General features: G+C 56.1%; 1 protein-coding gene across 2 annotated transcripts; it reads left to right on the top strand.

Moving 5' to 3' along the window:
* The first annotated feature begins 3,713 nt into the window (after positions 1–3,713).
* CDC42EP4 (CDC42 effector protein 4) lies at positions 3,714–23,892 on the top strand. 2 transcript variants are annotated; one of them, XM_045525208.1, is made up of 2 exons: positions 3,714–3,908; positions 20,951–23,892. In XM_045525208.1, exon 2 carries the CDS (start codon positions 21,062–21,064, stop codon positions 22,115–22,117), a length of 1,056 nt encoding a protein of 351 aa, XP_045381164.1. In that variant the 5' UTR covers positions 3,714–3,908; positions 20,951–21,061; the 3' UTR covers positions 22,118–23,892. The 2 variants fall into 2 exon arrangements, with proteins under 2 accessions (XP_045381164.1, XP_045381165.1); XM_045525209.1 differs by lacking the exon at positions 3,714–3,908 and adding an exon at positions 4,705–4,929.
* Positions 23,893–24,797: the final 905 nt, after the last annotated feature.

The raw sequence follows: 24,797 nt of genomic DNA, 5'->3' as shown, positions 1-24,797 counted from the left end.
ATGACAATGCACAGTGACAGACAGAACTGCCAAGTGGGGTGTGGGGAGGCCTGCGCTGCCTGGCCTTTCCTGGCAGAGGGATGGAAGAGCCACAGTACCCAGAAGCCTAAAGCTCAACTTAGCGGCAACAGTAACCGGGGTCTTCCGTTGGACTTGACAGCTCCTAAAGCAAGACCACAGCTGTGTCTCCTCCAGTCCCTCTGCTAACCTCCTGTGGTCTGAATTGCTACTGTGCCCTCCTTACAGACAAGACTCAAAGGGACCAAGTGACTCCCCCGACATCACACAACTAGTAAGTACAACCCAGGTATTCTGATCCCCACATCTGGACTCATGTCCAGTAAATTCCATGACATCTCTGGAATGGAATTTACTCTGCTCCCACCCCTTCACCCACCTCATCTCTCCTTTGGGCCCAGCTCAACCCTACTGTCACCTTCTACCCCCCGAGAGCCCCCAGCCTGGTGGCCAGCATCTCTCTGGGCCAGGGGTCCTCTGAGACGCAGCAGCCTCCCTCACCTCCTCAGCCCTTGGGAGGTGCCAGTCCAGGAGGATGTGTGACCCTGCAGAAGGCCAGCAACACTCCTCTCATGGAGGAAGTGGCCAGAGCTCAGCCCGAGCTGGGGTTGCAAGTGGAAGACGGGAAGGGCGTGGACTGTGCTTTCTGCTCATTCATTCTCCTAGCAAACACACGGTGTGGCAATCCACACGGGAGATTCCAGCGCGAATTGAACATCATCCTGTCCCCAAGGAGCCCACGGGGAAAACCTGTCGCCTTACTTTCCAGTGTATACCAGCTGTGCCAGAGCCCTGATGTGTGTGAGCTCCCTCAGAGGACTGGGGTTATGCACGTGAAACCTGGTGCCAAAGAGCCCCCAGACACAGGTACTTTTCCCCACGGTGGTGGGTTGGGTCTTGCCCTGAGCTCCAGGCACTCTGCTAGCACCTTGGTGGCCTCAGGGTTTTTCCAGCTGCTCAGCAGAGGTTGGCCTAGCCCCGTGAAAGGGCTCCCGGTGGTTCCCGAGAACAGGGAAGTAAGGAATGAAAGAGCCTCTGTCCAGTTTGCATGGGAGAGGACAGCCCAGGGCCAGGCCCCCAGCTGATGGCCCCTGACTTGGGTCACGAAGGCCCCCCCCCCAAACTGTGCTGACATCAAGCCCTTGTGACACCTTGAGGTGACCAGTCCAGGACTTGATGTCTCACCTCAGTAGAGGGAAGGGGAACTCAGGACAGTGATGGGAAGTCACAGAGTGTTCTCGTGGGAAGTGGTCTTGGAGCTCAGCTTATTTCAGAAAGGCAAATGACCTGCCCAGAGTCACACTGTATGGCAAAGACCAGACTAGAATAAGCAGGGCTGAGAACTTCTCTGCGAGAAAATAGGATTGACCGTCCTCTTAACCAGCCTCAAAGGGCTGGGACAAAATAATGTGAACTAAATGCCCAGAACCCAATGTTAACAAACTCAGGGAGATATGTGTGTATGTGTGGGGGGGTGCACAGTAGGGAGGGGCCAGCCCCGCAGAGCTGCAAGCATCATGCATGCCCTAGTCCCAGAGGCAGGCCCCAGCGGCCCCAGACAGGCAGAGACACACGCCTAGGCCTAAAGGCTTATGGGTCAAGTTACACCAAGGGTGCAGTTAAGACCTCAAATCCCTCCCTGAAGTCAGGGGCTTAGAGCTTGCCAGAAATTTCAAGGTAGGTATTCCAAGCCTCAAGTTTTTTATCTTGTTAATTTCTTCTCATTGCCCATAAACAGCTCTAGCCTAAAAGGTTGGAGCAAAACTTAGCTTCAGTGGGGGAAAGAAATTCACAGGTCTGGGATTCTAAACATCAAGGAAAATTAGCACTTTCTTTTAATCAAGTCTCCCCCAGAGTGCTAGGCTGCAGTCTAGAAGCATCTACTGAGCTCTTTCCCTGGGCAAGCTGTTGCTACTGTGGACGTCCTGAGGGCAGAGATAGGGCTTTACTATCTGTCCCCAAAGGCAAACCTCCAGTAACCTTAAATGTTTGTGGAAGGAGGCTACATTTGGATAAGGAGCAGAAGAATTACAAAGGGACCTAAAGACTTTGTCCTGGAGGCATCTGAACACTTGCAAAAAGGAAAACAAATTCTTAACAGCTAGCCCTAAGAAAACAAAATAATTTATTTGAAATGGAAAACGAGATGGGAAAGAGGGAGACGTCTCAGAGAAAACTGGGAAGGCTTTTCCTGGAACAGATAAGACTGAAGCTGTGATTTCAGGAGGAAAAGGTCCTGGAACGCCAGGAATGGGGAGGGCGTCCACCTGGGACCAATGGGGGGACTACGAGTGGGTAGGGACCCACTGGGGGCCACATGTGCCCAGTGAATGGCCAGGTGCCTTCTCTAGGTGATCTCATTTAACACTCACCCCAACTGGGGAAGGCGGGAACTGCTGTCGTTTTACAGGTGGGGAAGCTGGTGGATAACCTGTCAGCTCATACATGGCGCAGCTGGAATCCCAAGCCAGAGGTGCTTCCAAACCGCTTTCCAACCAGCCTTTCCCAGAGTCCTGTTGCAGCTCCTATTGCTTCTGAGGACACCTTTGCCCCCCAAATCACAACAAGCTACTCCACTGTAGCTGCTTTGTGGTCGCAGAGCCCTTTCACACCTGATATCTTTCCTCCCCACAACCTCCCCATGCAGCTGGCAGAGGGGACCCCACGCTTCTTGGACACACAAGGAGAGCCAGGCTCCCGAGGGTGGGGAGGTCGGGATGAGTGGCTTCCCCATGGCAACCCAGCCAGAGGCTGAACCCATGTGTCTGCTTCCCAAGTTACTCTGAACCCCAACTTTCTCATCCAGGTGTCTAGCTCTGGATTTGATTTCCATGGCAGGACAGAGTGGCTGCACTATTAGGTCTCAAGAGGTGGCTGCTCTCACTCGCAGAGGGAAACAGGGCCATGGAGTCCCGGGAAAGCACACTGTCCCAGGGGGCTGAGGGACCTCAGGGCCACTGGCACAAAAGAATCTGAAGCCTTCCCTCATCCACCCCCTTCAAACACGAGGGGGACGGAAAGGGAACTTTCACTTTGTGTCCACTTTCCTCTTGTTGGGTATCTCACTGCTAGCATTTACAACTGGAAACTATTCCTCTAAAAACAATAGAGCCCGAGGCCTGGGACTCAGGAGTTAATTCCCCTGGACGTTCGCTTGGAGCAAAATTTAGCCTCAGCGGATACTTTGGAGGCAAAAGCCACACAGACTTAGGGCCGCAGGGCGATCAAAGACAGGTCACCCTGCAGAGACTTTCCTCACACCCAGGCCCAGGCCCTCCCCGCCCCCTCTGTCTCCAGTAAGTGTGAGACGGAATCTGCGAATCTGGTGGCGACGGGCCTCCTGCTCCCATCTGGGTCGGCACTGGGGCCAGGAGGTGATTAGCAGGTCCGGGAAGGAACAGGAACGAGAACCGCCACCCAGGCTGGTTTCTTGTCGTTGCGCGGAATGGGGAAGAACCTTAAGAGAGCCTGAGCCAGGGCCCGGAGGGAGACGCGCCCTTGGCCCTGGGGACCCCAGAGAGGGTTCGCGGCCTGAGCGCGGGCTGGGGGAGGGGGACCCCAGAAGGCGGGCGAGCCCAGCCGCCGCACGAGGAGCTCGGAGAGTCCTTGGCTTTCAGATTTGAACGCGGGGGGCCGAGCGGCCGGGACGAGGCTCCCGCAGGCCATTGGCTGCGGCGGCGCGGTGACGCCGGCGCGGAGGGGTGCGGGGGGCGGGCGCGGGCGGAGCCTGGGAGGGGAGTGTCCCGGCGGCCGCCAGCCCCGCAAGCCCCAGCGCCAGCGCGAGACAAACGCCGGCGCTGACATGGGCCGCCAGCCCTGCCGCCGCGCGGAGCCCACCGAGGGGGTAGCGCAGCCGCGCCCGCCCAGCGCTCGGGTCTCTGGGGACAGAGGTAGGCGACGGACACCCGCTTCTGGCCGTGACAGCCGCCTGCGCCCTGCCAGGCCTGAGTGGGCTCAGCTGGGGGGCTCGAGTGCCACCACGGGGCGGAGAGGATAGAAAAAGCCGGGGATGCGGCGCCGCGGGGAGGGGAGGAGGGCGCAGGAACCCCTGCTCCTCGGCGTCCGCCCCGGGGTGGCAGGGCTGGGGCCAGGCGGCTGGGGTGGGGGCGGCTGGGGTGCCTGGGACCCGGCGCCACACACCCTGTGCCCCAGCAGAGCGGGTTTTGGGGAGGAGGGGTGGCCGAGAGCCGGGCTCAGGGTCGCCGGGACTCGATTTCCTCTCCCCAGACTGGGACTCGCGGGCCTGGCCAAGGGCGCTGCTGGGGCTGGGGCGGGTGGGGAGCGGGTGGTAGAGGGCCGCCCCCCGCCCAGGAATGGGGTGTGTGTCGGTGTGGGCAGGAGCACAACAATCGGCGGCGCGCGGCCCGCGGTCTCCCCGAGGGGGGCGTGTGTGCGCACAGAGTTCCCCGTGGATGAGAACCGAATGATTCGCCTGTAGTGGCGGAGGCGTGTACAAACCCTCTCGCTCTCGTACACACACTGCAGCGCACGCCGCCCAGTGTCACCAGGCCGGGGAGAAAGGAGGGAAGGAGCGGCCTGGACGAGAATGGGCGAAGAGACCAATTCTCCCCGCGAGAGCCCTTCCCTCCCCCGCCAGGCTCCCGCCCCGCCCGCCCCCTCGGAAGACCCGGAGGCCCAGGCGCCTCCCGGCGGGGTGGGGCCCGGCCGAGCCGGCCGCCTGTTTGGAGCCGGGAAGCCGGCCTCGCGCGGGGCCGCGCGCCCGGTGCGCCGAGAGCGGGGAGCGGTTGGTTAATGATTTAATTACCCCCCGGGGCGGTTGGACTCGGATCGGCCGTCGCTGGCTCCGCCCCCTCCCTGGAGCGTCCTCAGTCGGGGGTACAGAACTGCCCCCTGCCCCTCGTGCGTCCCCCGGGAGCTGTCCTGCCTGTCCCGGGAGCCGGGCGGCCGCCGGTGAGTGCCCCAGCCGGGAGGCTGGAGAGCCGGGAGGGAACCGGGAGCCTCAGCTGGAGGGCTGGGGCTGAGCCCGCTTCCTGGGAGAGGACAGGAGAGAGAGAGAGAGAGAGAGAGACCCAGAGAGGCGGGGGGAGGGGTGCTCGCTGCTAACTCAAACCAGGTTCCTTGTGTTTGCCCGATGACTGTGGCCTGGGCTTTGGAAGTTTTCCTTTTCTCCCTGGGAGAGTGGAGGGGAAACACAATGCTTTTTCTTTTCTTGTCTCTGGAACTTCTCCCCCTCCGCTGCCGCCACCTCTCGCAGTCTGACTGCCTGCCTAACGTCCCTTGCCGGGTCGGCAGCGCCCCGGGGAGCTGAGCAGTTGAATCAGCCCAGAGTCCTTGGGCCTCCCTTTGCTGTGAGGGTCCCTGGCCTCCCTGGAGGGGCTGGGTGCTGGAAGAAGAGTCACCCCCAGCGGCCATCTGGACCAGAGACAGCTCTGCTGGTCCAGGGGAGTGTGAACAATGAGGGCCCGTTACAGGGGCCCTGCGCTGCAACTTCTGTGCGCAGTCTGGGTTTCTAATAACTCCCCGCAGCCCCCGCCCCCTATCTGAGGCTGGGGTGGAGGAGGGACCACCAGTAGGATGGACTGAATTTTAAGAGAACAAAGAACGGGGCACAAAGGAAGGGAGCTGAGCTGCGGGTTCCTCCCAGAACTGGGGAGTTGGCTGGAACAGGGCCAGGCCCGCCAGGCTCAGCAGCCCCAGGGCTCTGGGGCAGTGATGGGGCACCCAGCAGGGCATTGTGAGGCCCCATCCCTGCTGGGCAGCTGGGACCCTGCTGTGTGGGAGTGCCGTGTGTGTGCCCTGCTCTCATCAGCTGCCTGTGTGCCCTGCTCTCATCAGCTGCCCGGTGTGAGCTATCCACGTGACTGAGTAGTGTGGCAGTTTGTCTCCTCTGAACTTGGACTTTGCCTCTCCTCTCCTTGAGGACAGCTGCTCCTTCCCACAAGGGGGGCTCAGTGAACCTTGGGAGATCCCAAGTGGGTTCTCCTTGTCTTACCAGCGGTCCTGGTGGTCCCTGCAGGGACTAGGAGGGGCCGGTGTGATAACGTGAGCCTGCCGTGGTGATCCTGGGGTGAGTCTCTGCCCCTCTGGTAGTTCACAGGGCCATGCGGACCAACTGCTCATGTTATACTCTGTAGCTCAGGCCTCCACTGTGAGCATTTCTTCCATTTTCTGGGGGTTCTGCCTTTTTCTCTCTCTTTTTAAACCCATCTTTCCCCGCTATTTATCTCTTGCATGTGCCCACCCACCAGTGCTTGTCCCCATCCTATGTGTGTCCCCAGCCTACTTCCATCCTGCTGCCTCTAGAACTGACAGCGCCTCAGGACTGGAGACCAGAGAGTCACAAGCAGAGGAGGGTCTCAGGTGTAAAGCGGGGTGGGGTGGGGTGGGCAAGTATTGAACTGGGAGCGGAAACTTAGACCCTTCCTGACAAGGCAGGAGCTCTTGAAGAAGGGCTTGAGGTTGGCTGTGGTTCAGAGATTCCAACCGCCTCCACCTTTTGAGGGGTTGATTGATTTCTGTGGCCAGGACAGGCTGTGCCCAGGTGTGGCAAGCAAGGTGTTTGATAGTGGCCTCTCCATTTCGCTCCCCACCCCCACCCCACATTTGGAGGTGTCAGAAGCCAGGATTGCTCTTGGGTAGCAACTCTAGACTTCTCTGGCTGGATGTTCTCGTTCCACAGACTCGGAAGAGCTTGTCCCTGCAAGGGTGGGGAGGGAGGGAGGAGGAGTCTGTCCCTTGGAGGAACAGGGAGCTGGGTTGATGCCAGAGATAAGGCTTGGGGGCGGAGGGAGAGGGGTTGAGCAATTCTGCCCTGGAAGCAGAGAGAGCTGACCTGTGCTTAGCTTAGGTCTTCTGACTTACACACTGGAGGCTTTTCCTTGACCTTGGAGAAAAGAACCAAATTCTGGAACCAGGGGACACTTTGAGGGGTCGTCCGGCAGAGTGTCCTAAAGGCCAAGTCCAGCCAGTACTTCTAGGGTACTCCTGGCAGGCTAAGCCCATGCCAGCCCTCTCTGGGCAGGAAACTGGACGGTAGTGCAGAGAGAGACTCACGAGGCCTGGACACAGCCCTCTTTGCTCGCATTGCGTGGGAAGGAAGTTCAGCCATTAGTTTCCCACATTCCCACTCACTGTGCCCCTGAAGCTCCAGCTTAAAACACACCTCCTTGAGGAGCTTTGGGCTTTCTTCCAGCTAACGTACATTGGAGTCTCCCCCAGGCACTGCCAGCTTGCAGCTCTGGGCTCCATGCCAAGGTGGCAATGCTGGCATCCAAAGCCTTCCTTTGCCGGGAACAGGGGAACTGGTGGTCTCCACTCAGCCTCCCAAGCTGAGGAAGGGTCTCCCTTTCTGGGGCTCCATTGAGGGCGGTTTGGGGTGTGTCCATGAATGAAGGCTTACTGTTCCTACCCATCCTGTAAGAAATGCTCTGCACACCTGGTGTTTCCCCCTCATTCCTGCATCCCAGGGCCTGAATGCATCTGAAAAGCAACAGTGCTAGGGCAAGAACGATCCCTGGGCATCTCTGTTCAGTCACAGCCCCTGTGGCCACCATCTTCTGCCTTGGCCACTAGGGTGGCAGAGGAGGTGAGCTGGGGCAGCCTCCAGCCTTCCTGGGTGAGTCTCTGGGTTCTCCTTTTGGCTGTGCCCATGAAGTTCTTGCAGTAAGTGAACTTGATCTGGAGACCTCAGCTTCAGATCTCCCCAAATGTGACAATGAGGCCAGGTTCCGTGTTCCAGCCTCTCTGCCCTGCAAGCTCCTACCTTCAAGTCCCCACTTGGGTCCCCTTCTGCTTTGCTTAGAATGTTGTCCCTGGCCCTGAAGCATCTGAAAGGGGCCTGCCCCTGCCGCTCCTGGGATGGGGTTTAAGGCTTGATCAAATGGTAGAGAGCCCAGGAGGAACCCACGTTGCCTTACAATGTGTGGACACTGCTAATGAGCATCTGCTTTGGTCCAAAGGAGCAAGTTAGATTTTACTGGGGGGTTATCATGTTCAAGTTTTTGTTTGTTTGTTTGTTTGTTTGTTTTGCATTATTTGTTGCTAGCAGCACCCAGGGTCCTGCAAATTCCAGAGTTATCTTTTCCCCTTATCCTGGGCGGGAATGGGGGAGGTTCTCTTTCCCCACCTCCCCCTCACCATCCTTATCAAACTGAAATCGGAAAGAGCTTGAGCCTTGTTGGAGAGAAACCAGGCTCCTCCATCTATGTCATTAAAGGTTAAAAGGTGAAGAAGGGAGGAGGGAAGTCAGATTGGGAAAGGAACCAAGTCTGAGGGCTGCCCAACCCCACTGCTGGTTGGGGCTGCAGAGGGAGGGCAGACTGTGCCTGGCTTCAGCAGCTCAGGGGACCCTTCCCCCTGCGACAGGTAGTCCTGGGGACCCCCAGGACTTTGAAGGGGTTCAGCCCATGCCCCACCCTGGAACCTTTTGTATTAGGTGGCCCCAGATATGTGTCATTTTTGAATTTAGGGAAGTAACAGTGGCCGGAGTGTCACTGGGTATGCTGGAACTCTCCCCCAGACCTCCCTAGACCTAGGGCACCTGCTGAGAGAGCACACGTAATAATGCTCACCCCTAGCATAGCCCTGTGCTGAGTGCTTTCCATATATTCGTTTATTTAATTCCCACAACAATGCCTGGCGGTGCATAATGTTCTCAATGGCTTTGGAAGCTAAGGAGGGAACGGAGGCACAAATGACATGCCCAGGGTGGCGAGCCAGCTAGTGACCTGGGGCCCCTGGCTCTTGGGAGACTTGCCTGCCTGCTCTGGAGTGAGTCCAGATCCACAGGTATCCCTCTAGAGACCCCCCAGAGTGTCCGTGAACTCCCCACTCCTCACTGAGCACTTGACTGTTAGGAGAAACAAAGTGAAACCAAACAAGGCCTGGCGGATCTGATTTCCAGCGCAGACACTTCCTTCCAAGATCTGCGCAGGAACTGTGGGGCCGCTCCCAGAGGAGGGAGATCTGCCCTTTATAGGGGCATCGGCCCCCCACCAGGCACCCTTCCTGCCTCCCCCAGGTCTTCCGCTGTGAGGTGGCTCCTGTCAGGTGGCAGGCGCTGGGGAGCACGCATTTCCAGGAGGGGCCTTGTAAACAAGCGAAGTTGCCGGATGTCCTTGAGTCACTGGCTCCTCATCGTCTTGACTCCGAGGTTGTCTGCTTCCGGTCACTGCCAGGCCTTGGCTCCTTTCTCCTCTTTTCCCTGAGCTGTTCTAATTCCCAGGTGGGAAGAGCCTTCTCTGTCACCCTCCTGCTGACTTCCTTCCCCTGGCCTGAAGCATCTGGTTCTGGGATGGGGAGGGAGGTGGAGCCCTGTGGTCTGTATTTCCCGGCGTTAATCTGCACTTTCCCTGGAGCGGTGGGGAATGAGGTGGCCAGACTGGGGGGACGTTAACCTGAAATTGTGTGCAAAACTGTGTGCGTCCTATGGGTGCTTGTGCATCCACGGCCTTCATCACGTCTCCCAGGCCTGAGCCGTAGCGATGCTGTGACCCTCCCCTGCCGTTCCTTATGGTGGAGAGGACAAAGCCCCGAGTTCAGAATCAGGCACATCTGGGCTCCTAGCTCTGTCCTTACCAACTGCGTGACTTGCGTGAATCACTTATCTCTGTGAGCCTCAGTTCTCTTATCTGCAAGATGGGGATGAGGATGATAACCTCCGTGGGATTGTTAGGAACAATACGTGAGATAAAGTCTTTCAAATGCCTAGGCCAGTGTATTACTGTCCATTTTCTTAAAAGCGGTTTAATCAAACTAAAGCATCTAGCACAATGCCTGGTGCTATAAATCTTAAATTCTTTCTCATACTTCCTATGTGACCTATGGCCCAGGAATAGTTACTGCACAGTCCAAGGAGGGCCTATCCCCTGAGGCTGGGCAGGGTCTGGGAGAGCATTTCCCAGAGTGGGTTCCTTAGCACACAGTCTTGCCATCTGTCTGGACCGACACTGGGAGACATTATTCCAGAATGTTCTTGATTACAAGTCACTGCTTAAACTAGACTAGATTCTCTCTTCTATGTTTTCCAGGAACTAAAGGGTAAAGTATCGAAGCCATAATGTGTTTTCCCATAACTCAGCCTGGCTGAGTTATTGGCATCATTTTCCTATAAACTGTAAGAATTATAAGTTCCTTAAGATGATGGAGAATATCTGAGTCTGTTTTTTTGAAACAGAGTCTTGCTCTGTCGCCTGGGCTAGGGTGCAATGGCGTCATCATAGCTCACTGCAACCTCAAACTTCTGGGCTCAAGCACATCTCCCACCTCGGCCTCCCAAAGTGCTAGGATTACAGGCATAAGCCACTGCTCCCGGCCCAAAATTATTATTGTAGATGATGGGCTTGTCTACTTGCAAAGCCCAAAAGATTCCATCATAAAGTTGATTAGAGTGTGCAAGGAAGTGTAAGTTTTAGTGGGGTGGCCATTAAATACATTAAGGGGAAGAAAAGGCAGCTTCCCCATATACCAGCTATAACCAGTCAGAAAATATAAGTATGTAAATGTAAATGTAAGTATGCAAAACCCCTTTGCAACAAGAGACCATAAAATAACCCAGAGTAAACATAACAAGAAATGGGTAAGACTTGTAGGAAGCAAACCCACAAAATTTAATAGAGAATGTGTAAAAGACTTGAATACATGGATATGAAGACTTTATATTGTGATAAAGTCAATTTTTGCCAGATTAATTTATTGTTTTCTTTCAATTCCAATAGAATCCATCAGGATTTCTTTTGAAACTTAATAAAATGTTTCTAAAGTCCATCTGGAAGACTAAGGAGATTAGAAAAGCCAAGAACATTTTAGAAAAAAATGTTAAAGTAGGGGTATTACCCTACCAAGTTTTCAAAACGTATCATACATAGTGGCGGCATAGAGCTGATTTAGAAATAAACAGAGACCAATGAACATACAAGGAAGTCTGGAAATAGGCCCATGGCTGGGTGGTTAATGAAAAATTTAATATATGACAAAGGTAGCATTTGACGCTTTGCTCATGTTTTAAAACAAAATTAATTTTATAAAGAATCAGTAATTAAAATTACTGTATTATTTTTTTCTATTTTAAGTGACCCACAATTTTATAAGGCACAGACATCTCTAGTTTGCTGTATTTCCTCCCCCACCACACACACAAACTTGGGGGTAGGGAAGGTCTTTGCTTCCTAATATTAAAGCCAGAAACCTTAAACAGATTAGACCATGTAAGAATGAACAACCACTCCATGGGAAAGACAGCAATAAAATCACTATAATGTAAACAAGCATCTGCTGAATTTGCAGAAATATTTGCAAAATATGACTGTCAGAGATTCAAGTAGCTTTAATATTTAAAGAAGTCACATGAATCTATTGGCAAAGGTAAAGCCCCCACCTCCCAGTAGGAAAATGGATAAAAGGGTTCAGTAAGCAACACACAAGACCCTCATTAGTAATCAAAAGGAATACAAGCGACAAGTTTACGGGGTTGGGGAAGTGGCTGTTGTTTTCAATTCAGTGAAAGAAAATATAACACCTGATATTGGACACCATCATCCAACATTGGTGAGACTAACTTGGCATAACCTCCAAAGAACAAGCTAACGATAAGAAATATAAGTAATTTTACTCATTTATAAGAATGTATCCTCCGGAAACAGCTAAGGACATGGGCGTATTTCACTGAAAGGTTAGTTATAGAGTTTCAGACAAAGACTGAAGCAATCTAGTGTTCATCAGTGGCGGACTGGATGTGAAAATTAGGTATTAGGACTAGATTTAAAGTAACGTAGCATAATTTGTCAACACGTAAGCATTTTGACCCAGATATGCACAATGGTTGGCTTTATTCATCCCTCTACAATGGAAAGTGCTTTAGTGAAATAAGGGGAGAATATTTACATCAGTGCTGAGAGTTCTCCTGCAAGTCCTATACATAATTTACATTTTTAATGGCTACATTTTAAAAAATTAAAGGAAATAGATGAATTGAGCATTTTATTTAACCCCCTATATTTAAAATATTATTTTAACATATCAATGTGAAATACGAAAATAGTAATGAGATTAATTAACCTCATTAATGTATTAAAAATACATTCTTTTTCATACTAAGTCTTTGAAATCCAGTGTGTATTTTACACTTGGGCACTTCTCCATTTGGACCGGCCACATTTCAAGTGCTCGATGGCCACGTGGGGCCAGTGGCTTCCTTACTGTACAGCGTAGGTGTCGCTTATTGAATAAGCCACAGAGAGGCATTGGGAAGTGGAAGTAGCTGGGAAGTTCTGGTGTGCACTGTCGCCGTCTTCCTCGTCCACTTGGTCCTGTGAGCCCTGCTCTGGTTGATTCACTGCCCTCCCCGACATGCTCCTGGCTCCCTGTGTCCCCACCCCTAGCAAGGATGCCTGGCGAATGTGTATCGGCTGGCAGCTGTGGGAAACAGGTAGTGGAACCTGGGGCCTTGCCTCTTTCTCTTCCTTCCGGGATGGGGCCACCAGAGCAGAGGGTGTTTCTCTCTAGGAAATGGGACCTGCCCCAGTGTGGCTGGGCATTGGCACCTTTGCGTTGACAAGGCTGGCCTGCACAGGCTGGTAGACAGCGAGGGTGGAACATGCTCAGGGCACCCAGCCCAGAGGTTTCAAGAACGGTGCTGGGTCAAGGTTCTGGTCTTCCCTGTTGGCAGCTGGAACGACCGAAGAAGGCAAGATGGAGGTTGGTGCAGAGCAGATGTGAAAACATCCGAAGCACAGCCTCGTGGGGTCCCACTCCCGACTATGGCGGAGGAGTCCTGGCTTCTGCTTTAGGGCGATGCGCCCACCTCTCACCTGCCAGGGAATCAGAACATGGGAGGATCCCGAGAGCAGGAAGTGGGAATAGGGCCCTGGGTAAGAAGAGTCTCCTTTGAGGAGGAGGGCTCAAATATAGCCATCCTGGGGGCAGATCTCTGATGTGGAGGCAATAACGTGAGTCTCAGTTCCAGGGGTCTTAGATAAACAGGCTCCCCAGCCCCTCCTAGCCTGTCTCTCCACGTGCAAGTCCTCCGCTGTGGACATTTGCACGGGCCAGGCAGCACTGTCTCATGGGGAAAACCGTGTGGTCCAGGGTCTGGCAGCAGTGGGCTCAAATCACTGTTTGGAAGCCATGAGAGTGTAAAAGAATTCACTGCTTCTGAGCCTCAGTTTCCCTTTCTTTAAAATGGGGGCTTATAGACAAGAAAGGCAGACAACAATAAAATAATAAAATGCGAGCAATCGTGGGACCTTCCTTGCCGGGTTGCTTTGAGGTTCAAAGACATGAGTTTATGTTGTCCCTAGCACAATGCCTGGCATACAGCAGACACCCAATAAATGGGAACTGTTGGCAGTAGTGGTAATTCTGTGCGCAGCTTGGGGGTTGGCCAGTGGCCGGGCGCTGGTTACCCTTGTGTGACCCCTGCCCTCCCTTGTTTTCTCTGCTCCCCTGCAGTGACCAGTCTGGCTGAGCTGGGGCTGTAGGTGGAGCAGAAGCAAAACCTCCACCTGCCCAGGATGTGTCTGAGAGACCCCACTGTTAGGTAGGGGGCTGGCGTCCAGCTCAAAGCTTCAGTGTCACTGGACATGGGCCAGCGTCCGGTTGGGTGGGGGTGACTGTGATCTCTCATCTCCTGCTCAGTGGAGGAGGCTCCGGCGTCAGGAAGCAGCTGCTGGGGAGTGAGTTCTTTTTTATTTTTATTTTTTGGAGAGGGGGTCCAAATCTCCCCATTTCCCTGACAGCAGGTTGTCATAGACGGCCCACTTCTCCCGGACAACCTAGAACAAAATGCGGCCCTAATAAACATGTCCGGCTTGGGGGCGACTGGGGAGGAGGAGGAGAACGAGAGCAGAGGTCGGGAGATTTTCAGACACGAGAGGGACGGAGCGTGGATGGAGCCCCGCTCAGCCCCCTGTGGGGGCCTTGTACTAGGCTTCAGCTGCCGAGCCGAGAACTAGACGATTTTGAAATTAATGGCTTTTTCTTAAACCTTTGATGCTTTGGGATTTTTTTTTTTAATTTTTATTAAAACTGCACTGCCACACTCAAGGAAACTTAAAGAAAAGCAGGCTGTTTTCCTCCCAAGGCTGACATCACTTTGTTTCTCTGTGTGCACTTTTCATCTTTGTTCACAAATGCATATTTGTGGAGAGTTGTGACCGCTGTGTGTGCACAAGCATGTGTTCTGCCTTTTTCTCCCCTTCCACTTACTGGTGAGCACTGTTCACGTCACCGCGTGGGCTGCTGTGCGACTGCAGAATGCTGTGCCCAGTTCATGGCTCCCGGCTTCCTTGGCCGCTCCTGTGTCATTGGACATTAGGTTGTTTCCAGGCTTTTGCTGTTATAAGTAAGGCTTCAACAAATACCCATGTGACTTTTTTCCTCCTTTGAAATAGTTCCATGGGGCTCGGTTTCTTGATGTGGAGGTTACCGAATCATACTAATTTTAAAGCCATTATTTGAAGAAACTTCACCTTAGTTGCAGGTGCCCCAAGACCACCCCATCCTGGGATCATTTTGACTCAGAGCAGCTCTTGGATCAGGGTTTTGTAACTTTCTCCCCACCTGGTGGCATCTACTGCCAGTTGTTCCCATCCTGAGCACTTTATTATTATTATTATTATTATTATTATTAATCATGGCTATTCAGGCTCAGAGTATTTTTTTTAAGCCATGAGCCTTGACCTCACACGTGTGCAAACGTCACACTTGCAGACGCGAGGGCTTCCTGGCAGGGCACGTGAAGGAGCTAAAAGAGTCCCCGTCATACCAAAGTCAGCTGGAATCTCAGCACAGGTCCTGTCCTCGTCCTCCTGGACTGAAGCAGCCACAGTTCTCTCCCATTCGCTTAGCTGCCCTCAGCCCTGCCCCACCGTTTGGGTAAAACAGTCTCCACCTTCGCTGGGCCTTCCTGTCTTTGCAGCGTAAGGCTGCTGAGTGTTCCAGAAAGCATCGATCTTTCTCTGGTGACAAAAGCCAGAGCCCCTCACCTCTGAGAGATTTGTGGCCCGTGTTCTGTTGAGTTCCCTGCACAGCCCCGTTTGGCACGCCGTCCCCGCTGACCGATGGTGTGTTCTGGCAGTCAGGTTCTGCCTGGGGGTGGAACGTAGGCCCCGCCCTGTGAGAAGGAGCCCTGGCCTGCCCGGTGAGACCCGTGGCTGGGAGCAGCCCCTGGGAGGCCTGGAGTCCCCTGTGATCCTACTTTTCTCCGTCCCTCATCTGGGCCCTCATCAGGCCCTGAGGCCTCTACCTCTGAGACGAGACGTGCCCTGAGTGTGTCCCCTGCTGTCCTCCTTGGCCACACCTGCATCCTGGCCTCCCTTCTCTTTGAGCTAAACTTCCACCACAGCCTCTTGACTGAATTCCTGCTTCCTGCCCTCGATCCTGCAACGCCGGCAGCTTCCGATGCACACGTTGGATCACTTGCCTGCTTATGAATGGCCATGGGTTTCCTTGTGCACCTGCAGTGACATCCAGACTCCTCACCTGGTCAGATGGGGCCTTGGCATGCTCTGGTCCCTGGCCTCACGGGTTTTCATTCTGTCCCTCAAACGCTCGTCCCTACCTCTGGGCCTTTGCACGTGCCACTCCCTCTGCTTGGACTGCTCTCAACACGGGTGGCTCCTTCTTGCCATTTGGTTCTCAGCTCATGCTGCCCCTTCCTCCGAGGGGCCTCTCCGAGACCCCCCCAACTCCCACCCCATTTCCTCGTTACGCTAAGGAATACCAGACACTGTTTTATTTAGCAGTTTACACCTCCCTCCCCACCCGAGCACGAGTGCACTGCATGTGCACCCTGGAAAAACAATGTGCCATTTTCACTGCTTTATCTCCAGGGCCCAGAAGAGTATGTGAATATTGGTGGGTCTGCAGGAGGTCATTGAATGAATGAATGAAACAAAGAATGATAAGCAAATGAACAAAAAGCCTCTTGTAGCCAATCCAAGTCATGACTGAAGTCACCATGTGCCAAAAGCCCTCTTCCACCCAGCCACGTTGCCTGGACCTGGTGTCACGTGGACGGTTAGAACAACTGGGCCAGTGGCGGTGGGCGTTGAGGCATGTGTGCTCCGTGTACCGGGGTGAGCCGGGGGGCAGCCGCAGAGAGGGAGGCCTGCCTGGCTGCCCCGGGAGAGCTCAGGTCTGGCTCCTGCCTCGGGCTGGACTGCCAGGGACAGGCCACTGCCTGGGCATTTGGAGCAGGAAGCGTTGGTCCAGCCTGCCCTTCCGTCTCCGGACTGCGAGGCTGGCTGGTCCGGGAGGGCTCTGCTCTCTGTGCATCCTGCCAGGGAGGCTGGGCGAGGGTCCCGGCAAGGGCTGTCTGCTATACCCAGGAGTGGGGCTGAGCTGAGGGTGTGGTTGCTATAAACCCAGCTAGAGGCCTGGCCTTCGCGGGAGGGCTTGCCACTCTGACTTAAGGGCAGGTTCTGTGGTCAGTGGGCTGAGGGCAGAGGAATCTGGTCCTCCGCAGGCTCCAGAGAGAGAGCAGTGAGCTGTTTTCCCGTGCCCTGCTAGGAAAGTGGGATGTGGCTTCCGGGGTGGGGCGTGGGTGTCCCATCCAGGGCAGGCTATGGGGAGTGGCCACCCGTTGTTGGGAATCCTGTTTTAGCCACTTCCGCAGAGCTGAGTCACGGTGCTTAGCAACACCTCTCCCGAAGCCACAGCTCCCTGTGGCACGATCCCCTCCTGGGGTGGGCACATAAGCCTCCCAAACTGCCACCACCCCGGGACCGGACCAGGCTCTGGCTGGAGCCAGGGCTGTCACCACCTGCTTGCTTTGAAATTCTGTGTTCCATCTCCTCACCCCCACGTCATTCTCTGTTAGAAGCTCAGGATGACTCGATGTCACTCGGGGCCAGTGAAACCAAGGACTTAAAGCAGCCTGTTGAGTGAGTCCTCGCTGGCCCTCACCCCTGCTGCTTGGCCTGTCTAATCTGAGTGCCAGGACCCCAGAGACTCAGACCTCCTCCAACCCTCGCTGGGGTGCTGGGACAGATGGGTGATGCCATCTGGGCCCCAGCTCTCTTGGGACCCTTCTCTGCTGGATATTGAAGATGGCTTTTCAGAAGCCACCCCCCAGGGAGCATGACCACAGGAAGCAGATGGCACTGGGCAGACCCATGCCTGCCCTTCGGGGACATGGGGCCGTGCCGGACCCTGGGGTTCCCGGGGCTGGCCTAGGATGGGTGTTCGTGAATGTGGCAGTGCCACACCTGGATTTTAACTGCTTCCCACTGTCCCCTCTGACCCACAAGGTGGGTAGGTAGCTAGTGGGATGACAGGGACCCCCCAGCATAGCCATAGTGGCCAGGATACGTGGTCCCTCTGGTGGCCACAGTGGTGTGCAGTGTCTCTGGTGAGTCCTGGGCAGCTGGGCCTGCGGTTTCCTTTCTTTTCTCTCTAATGAGCACTTAAGGTCGGGAAACCACAGAGTGCGGCGTTGCTCACTGGCCGGGCGTTCCTGCCGTTACTCTGAAACCCTTACGCAACTCTGGAGGTCCCCGTCACTGTTCCCTCCCATTCCAGCCCTCTACGCCTGCTCTCTGCCTCTCTTTTCCTACTGTTTACCTGGTGAGTGGCACCTGCTCTGTTCTCACCTGTGTGTTCTCAGTCTAGGTCAGTGGTTCTCGGCCTGGGATGGTTTTGCTCCCGGGGGGCACTGGGCAGTGTCTTGAGACAACTTTGGTTGTCACAACTGTGGGGTGGATGCTGCTGGCACCTGGTGGGTGGAGGCTAGGGACGCTGTTGACCATCCTGCGGTGCACAGGACAGCTCCCCCCCAACAAAAAAGTATCCAACTCAAAGTATCAACAGGGGCAGAGTCTGCTCTAGGATTATGCAAGAACTTTCTCCAGGGAGCAGCCAGAGCCCCCTTTTCTGGACTTCTCAGCCAGCAGGGGGTGGGAGTACCCGGTGGGGAATGGTAACTGACCAGCCATGTCACCACCAGGGAGCCGGAGAAGGGCCCGGAGTAGGATGGAAAGAACCAGACCAGGAGAGCTGGCGTCTCGCCCAGCTCTGTCCTTTGGGGTCTAAACCTGGGTAAGTCACTTTGCTTCAGGAGAACTGCTCCTCATCCATCAGACGGAGGAGCTGTGCTGGGCGGCCCCTCCGGCTCTGAGATTCCAGGATTCTGTGCATAGAGCCGGGGGCTGGACTGCAGGCAGGTTGAAGACAAGGCCCTCCTGTCCCCTCACTGCCACGCTGGTGGCAGCAGAAGCCGGAGGGATTTTCTAGGACCAGGAGTACATTTGAAACTGGTTTCATTTACTCTGATGCCCAACACGACTGAGGAGGCAGATTCTACCTCCCCTTTCCTCTGTTTAGCCCGGGAGAGCTGGCCCAGAGGGTCACAACGGTATTCAGGGGTCAGCAAACTGTGGCCCATGGGCCAAATCCAGCCTATCATTTGTTTTTGTAAATAAAGGGGGGGTTCTTTGGGGCTTATTTTGTTTTATTTACTTTGACAGGTTTATTACAAATGATGCAGCTCGGGAACAGCCAGGTGGAGGGCCGCGAGGGGCGAGGTGTAGGGTGGAGGCAGGGTGCACCCCTTCCCGGCACCTCTGTGTGCTCACCAACCCAGAAGCTCTCTATAAATAAAGTTTTATTGGCACACAGCACGCCCACTTGTTTACACACTGTCTGTGGCTACTTTCTTACTAAGAAGACTAAGTAGCTGTGACAGAGACCCTACAGCCACTCAGCTGAGAATATTTACTGTGGCCCTTGGCACAGTGTTTGTCCACCCTGGTCTAGCTGTTCGATGTCTAATTGTTTAGAGACTGAGGTAGCGGGGGGCGGGGCGGGCCAGGGCGATTCAGGTTAGGGTTAGGGGAAGGTGACTTTCCCAGGGGCTTGGTGGGGAAGAGGGAGAGCTGACTGGTGACCAACTGCACAGGGTCATCTCAAGGCCTTCCAGGAGTGTCCCCAAATGGTTCTGTGTGGCAGGTCGGCCCTGGTGCCTGGCTCCCCCGCCTGCCCCAGGGAGCTTTCTGTTTGCTGGAGTGACAAGCAGTGTGGCTGCCTGGGCATCGGGAGGGGGTCACTTGCTGGTGGGGGAGGCTGTCAGACTGGGTGGCAGCGGCTTGGCATGGAATGAGACCGTGTGGGGGACGGGTGAGAGGACACACAGCGGGCAGGCGGGGAGCCCTGGAGCTGAGCTGGGCTGTGGGCTGAAATGAAGGCAGAAGGGGAGAAGCTGGGGGGACGGGGGAGGGTGGGAGGGAGACAGGGGACCGTCACTGGGTGCTTGAAGACTGACTGTGGCACGCACTGCTGAACTGGATTCAGTGGTGAACAGACCTTTTGGAACCCTCTGGCAGCTCACTCGGCAGTGGGGACATTGCAGTGCCGCCCTCAGGGAGGGACTGATGTAACAGGTGCCTGCCGGGAAGGGGACATCCAGAGTGCTGTGGGGGGCAGGTGGCTGGGAGGACAGCCCCGGCTGAGGAAGGTTTCCTGGGAGCTGAGCCCTGAAGGACAGTGCGTGTGCCAGGTGGCGGAGTGTCACCGCAGTTCCCTGCGTGTGTCCCGCACAGAAGCTCGGGGGCTGGAGCAGAGCACGGAGGGAGGGGGCAGCAAGAGACAGTGTTGGGGAAGGAGGCAGGGGCTGGTCACTGGTCAAGGGGTCCGCACTGGGTGAGCGTCCCCTGTGGCTGGATCTTGCTCTAGCTAAGAGGTGAAGGGTGGACTGGAGAGAGACAAACGGGGAGGCAGGGAGACCCGCTGGGCTGATGGGATGGGGGCCAGGTGGGATGCGGTGGCCTCTCATGAGGCAGCAGGTTGGGGAGGAAGTGGCCCAAACCAGGCACCCACCATCCGGGCTTTGCAGCGGGAAAGGTGGGCCTGGACTGAGGGTGCCCCTGGGGACTGTGCCGGCAGGACTGGGAGGGAGGCACCTGGTGGTCTAGACCACCCTCACCCACCACACGTGGTTAAACCCCTGCACCCGTCTCCCCCGACCCTGCCCAGTGTAACATTTGGGTCAAGTCCCTCTGGGGAGACAGGCTGGTTTGGCCTCAACACCCAACGACACCCAACGTCAGCTTGGCCCTTGCCAAGAGCTGCGGGGGTGGTGCCCCCCGGCTCTCCTGGGCTCCTCCTCTGCTGTTCTTTGGATTTCTGGTTCATCACCGGGGGGTCTGCAGATTCCAGGGGGGCTAAGTCACACAGGGTCTAGCCGCTGCCTCCCTCTGCCCTAATGATTAAAGAAACTGGGATGGAGTTTCCCAGTCCTGATCAGTCTTGATCTCCCGAGAGGCCAGCAAAGAGCTTGGGGCCCTGTGGTGGAGATGTCACAGACGGGATCCTCATTTATGGGACATCAGCAAGGACGGGAAGGCCGGGGAGCTGGTTCTGTGGGTCCCAGCAGCCCCACCCCACTTCTGGTTCAGAGAGAGAACCGTGCCACCCACATACGCGGAGGAGCCAGGGAGCGTCTGTCTCCCTGGCCCCATCCTGTCCGTTCCCTTCTCTCTCTGAGGACTGTGACTCAGGCTGAGGTGTCCACTAACTCCATAGGGATGGAGGTTAGACAGCAGAAAGAACTTACTGCATGTCTCTGAGCTAGCTGCGCATAGGAGCCAACTCAGACTCAGTCTCTTCCCTAGAGCGCCACCTGGAATAGCTGTGTGTACCTCCCCGTCCTAGACGGAGTGGTGTTTGCTCGAGCAGCACCTGGTTTGCAGGGGTAGGGGAGGCACTGGCCTTTAGAAGAAAGATTAAAGCTCTTCCAGGTTTCGGGGAAAGTGTGTCTGTGCCTACGGGAACTCTAACCAGATTTGCAAAATCACTCCTCTGCTCTGAGAGCCTCCGGGTGAAGAAATGGGCAGGGTTATAGAATTGATTGCTGGCTTATTTCACGTTATTTCACTTTGGTAGGAGAGCTGGGGTTCAAGTGACAAGCCCTTGGCAGATGGGCTTTTGTGCTGGGCGTCCAGCCCGTGTTAACCCTTTGTCTCCTGTGCTCTGCCTGCAGCCCTATGATTTCCTCGCGACGCCCCCCTCAACCCGCTGGACTTGGACTTCAGATCTGAACCCCGACCCGCCTGCTTCCTGGGGAAGGGCCCGCTCCCCGCCGGCTGGCAAGATGCCGATCCTCAAGCAGCTGGTGTCCAGCTCGGTGCACTCCAAGCGCCGTTCCCGCGTGGACCTCACGGCCGAGATGATCAGCGCCCCGCTGGGCGACTTCCGCCACACCATGCACGTGGGCCGGGCCGGAGACGCCTTTGGGGACACGTCCTTCCTCAACAGCAAGGCTGGCGAGCCCGACGGCGAGTCCCTGGACGAACAGGCCTCCTCCTCGTCTTCCAAACGCAGCCTCCTGTCCCGGAAGTTCCGGGGCAGCAAGCGGTCGCAGTCGGTGACCAGAGGGGATCGGGAGCAGAGGGACATGCTGGGCTCCCTGAGGGACTCGGCCCTGTTCGTCAAGAACGCCATGTCCCTGCCCCAGCTCAACGAGAAGGAGGCCGCGGAGAAGGGCTCCAGCAAGCTGCCCAAGAGCCTGTCGTCCAGCCCCGTGAAGAAGGCCGGGGAGGGCGGCGATGAGGAGGCCAGCGTGGGGGAGGGGGTGCCCCGTCGGAACGGGGCCACGGGCCCCCACTCCCCCGACCCCCTCCTCGACGAGCAGGCCTTTGGGGACCTGACGGATCTGCCCGTCGTCCCCAAGGCCAGCTACGGGCTGAAGCACGCGGAGTCCATCATGTCCTTCCACATCGACCTGGGCCCGTCCATGCTGGGCGACGTCCTCAGCATCATGGACAGGGAGGAGTGGGACCCCTCAGAGGAGGATGGAGGTTACCACGGCGACGACGGCCCTGGCACTGTCCCCCAGGCGTCCCCTCCTGTCTTGGCGGCCCCTCCTGCAGCAAGGCAGGAAGGCAAGGCCGGCCCGGACCTGCCTCCCCATGCTCTGGAGGACGAGGGCTGGGCGGCGGCGGCCCCCAGCCCCGGCTCAGCCCGCAGCGTGGGCAGCCACACCACGCGGGACAGCAGCTCCCTCTCCAGCTGCACCTCGGGCATCCTGGAGGAGCGCAGCCCTGCCTTCCGGGGGCCGGACAGGGCCCGGGCCGCTCTCCCCAGGCAGCCAGACAAGGAGTTCTCCTTCATGGATGAGGAGGAAGAGGAGGAGGAGATCCACGTGTGAGGTGGGCAGCAGCAGGCAGCTCCAAGGCTTGGCTGCATCTTCGCCCTGCCCCCACCCCACTATGACCTTTGACCTTGCAGTGCAGGGGCAGCCAAGAGCCTTGTGTGTCAGGCCACAGACCCCGGACCTCATGGATGGGGGACATCGGCCTGGCCTGAGGGCCCTCGGGGGACCTAGGGAGCCGGCACGGTGCCAAGCTGGCTTCATTACGCCGCACCCTGCCGCCCCTGAGGCTGCATGAAGGGCTGTGTCCTCGAAGTAGGAATCAGTTTTCCTCTCTCGGCCTCCCTTCCCTGCACCCTGTCCTCAAATGGAGCCAGATGTCAACCTGAGTTCCTGCCACGTGCAGCTGCGGCAGGTCAGCCCAGAGGAGGCCTTGGCTCCGGGGCTCAGGACACCTGACTCTCCTTTTCCCTACTGGTGTTTCTGCTGTGACCAGTGGTGGTGGCTGGTGGTGTGTGTGCAGCAGAAGGAAGGGGGTGGTCACACTCCCTGGCCCTGGCTCCTGCACCAGCAGCCTGGAGCCCCTTGGAGCTGAGCTGGACCAGGGTGGGCGTGGGCGGTGGTCCCCAACGTGTACACTAAACGCAGCCCCTTCCAGGGGACAAGAACAGGACAAAAACTGAAGGCAAGCCCCAGGCTTCTTGGATTTTCAAGAAGGGACCCTTCCAGGATGACACTAGGAACAGGGGCTGGGGCACTCACTGCTCAGTCTCTAGGGGTTTGCTTGTTCTTTATTAATATGTTTAAATCCTAATAGAGCAATATCAGAACAGTGTCAGTAGGTCTGACCCCAGAGGGAGAGCTAATCCTTTTAGAAAACCTTGATGCTAAGTCTCCTCTTGGAAATTCACAGTGACTATTAGCGCACTTAAGTCTGGGGACGTCCTTTGGCAAAGAAACCAGCTCGACTTTAACTAGTGCTTCCAAACTTTATTTAGAATTATATGGGGGTGTCTGTGTGTGTTTGTTTCCCCACCCCATAGCTATTAACAGCTGAAGAAGGCCAGTGTAGAAAAGTTCTGGAGAATGGTTTTTTTAAAAGAATCTTTCATTCCTAGGGGGAAGCTGTTCTTGTTGGGGCGGTGCCTTCCCCTCCCCCTCCCGCACACCCTGGGCTCCGACTACTTCCCCTTCCTTTCCCAGGCCCCGCCCCCACTTCTGAAGCCAGGGCCCTGAGGGTAGGTTTGGCAGACAGAGCACAAAACAAAACAAAAGACCAGAATGCTGCCTTGAATTGGGATTTCAAGTAAACAAAAGATCATTTTTTTAGTATTAATATGCCCTATGCATTATTTGGAACACACTTATACAAAGAAATTATTTGTCATTTTCCTGAAATTCAGGTTTCACTCTGCGTCCTGTAACTCTACCCCAGGGGATGGAGCAGAAAGAAGCTTGGGGGTGAGCCCCAGGGCGGACTGTGCCTGCTTTTCTGTCCTGGGAACAGGCTGACCTGCCTGCCTGGTATCCACGTAGCCAGTGCAGGGAGAGGGAGGGACAGAACTGACTGCCACTGACTAGGGAGGAGCGGGGGCTCTGGCTTCCCATTTTTTTGCCAGCCCGGTGATTCTGAGACACTAACTTCACTCCTGATTCAGTGCCCTGTGGTGCTTCTGTTTGCAGTAGCTCAGCTCCCGTGGTGGGGGGTGGGCACGCTCAGCCCCTGCCAGCTGCCCTTGAAACCCAGCCAGGTCGGTTCCAGATTCTAAACCGTGTATTTTTTTCATGATATTGTTAAAACAGTGAGGAAACATTAAAAATGCCCTATAGCACGCCTGGCATCTGTGTCTGCTTGTGGGGACGGTTATTTCAGGATAGGGCTGGGTGGGGAGGTGGTTTCAGGATGGGGTCCTGGGGCTGCACGGGCTGGGGGAAAGGGGCAAGGGGGCTGAGGCAGCTTCTCTCCCTCTGTCCCTTGTGCCCCCTGCCTGGGCAGGCCCTTCGGGGCTCTGGGACTCAGGTGTAGCAACTGCCATCAGCGGGGGGGCCCTGGGCACATAGTCACCTGGCTGCCCTGGGCCGCGTTCTCTGTAAGATGGAATCCTGCCATTCTTACGGGGCGGGGTGCACACGGTGATGGGGGGGTGTTGTCCAGAGTGCAGGAGGCTGTGTCCTCCCCAGCCGCCAGGTATGGAGGTGTGTGGGAGCTGTCACCACCAGGACGCAGGACCAGGAAAGGGGCTGCCTTCCCCTCCCCTCTGCCCTAGTGCCTTCGGGCCTGGAGAATCAACTCGCAGGCGTAGGTCAGGCAGGTCATCGGTACAAACTCCGGGCTCAGGAAGGGAGGATCTCTGAATCCCTGTTTTCCAGATAAAGAAACATGCTCAGAGGGGCCAGAGGCCGCCTTCTCCACAGTCTAGTTAATCAGTGTCAGCGGGAACATCATTCATTCAAACCCCCAGCACTCCTGGGTGCCTCGGGAAACGGGGTCTGGGGCTGAGGACCCAGGGACTCCCCCCCCCAGCCCACCCCCACGGTCTCCTCTGCCTGGGCCCCTCTCAGAAGGGAGCACTGGCCCAGGCAGGGCCGAAGCCCTCGCTTGCTCTCCGGAACTCCGGGGAAATCTCGAGGATCCCAGCGTGGCTGAGTTCCTGGTGGAAACCTACCGCAGCTACAGAGAAATCTGGGCTCCCCACTCATTATCTCTCTGGGAGACAATTAGAGGCATAATTAAAAT

The sequence above is a fragment of the Lemur catta genome, chromosome 15, assembly GCF_020740605.2.
Source record: "Lemur catta isolate mLemCat1 chromosome 15, mLemCat1.pri, whole genome shotgun sequence".
Taxonomy (NCBI): domain Eukaryota; kingdom Metazoa; phylum Chordata; class Mammalia; order Primates; family Lemuridae; genus Lemur; species Lemur catta.
This window is presented reverse-complemented; position numbering and strand designations above follow the sequence as displayed.

Excerpts from the sequence above, each read along its gene's own strand:
- CDC42EP4 (XM_045525208.1), top strand. The coding sequence starts at position 21,062 with ATGCCGATCCTCAAGCAGCTGGTGTCCAGCTCGGTGCACTCCAAGCGC.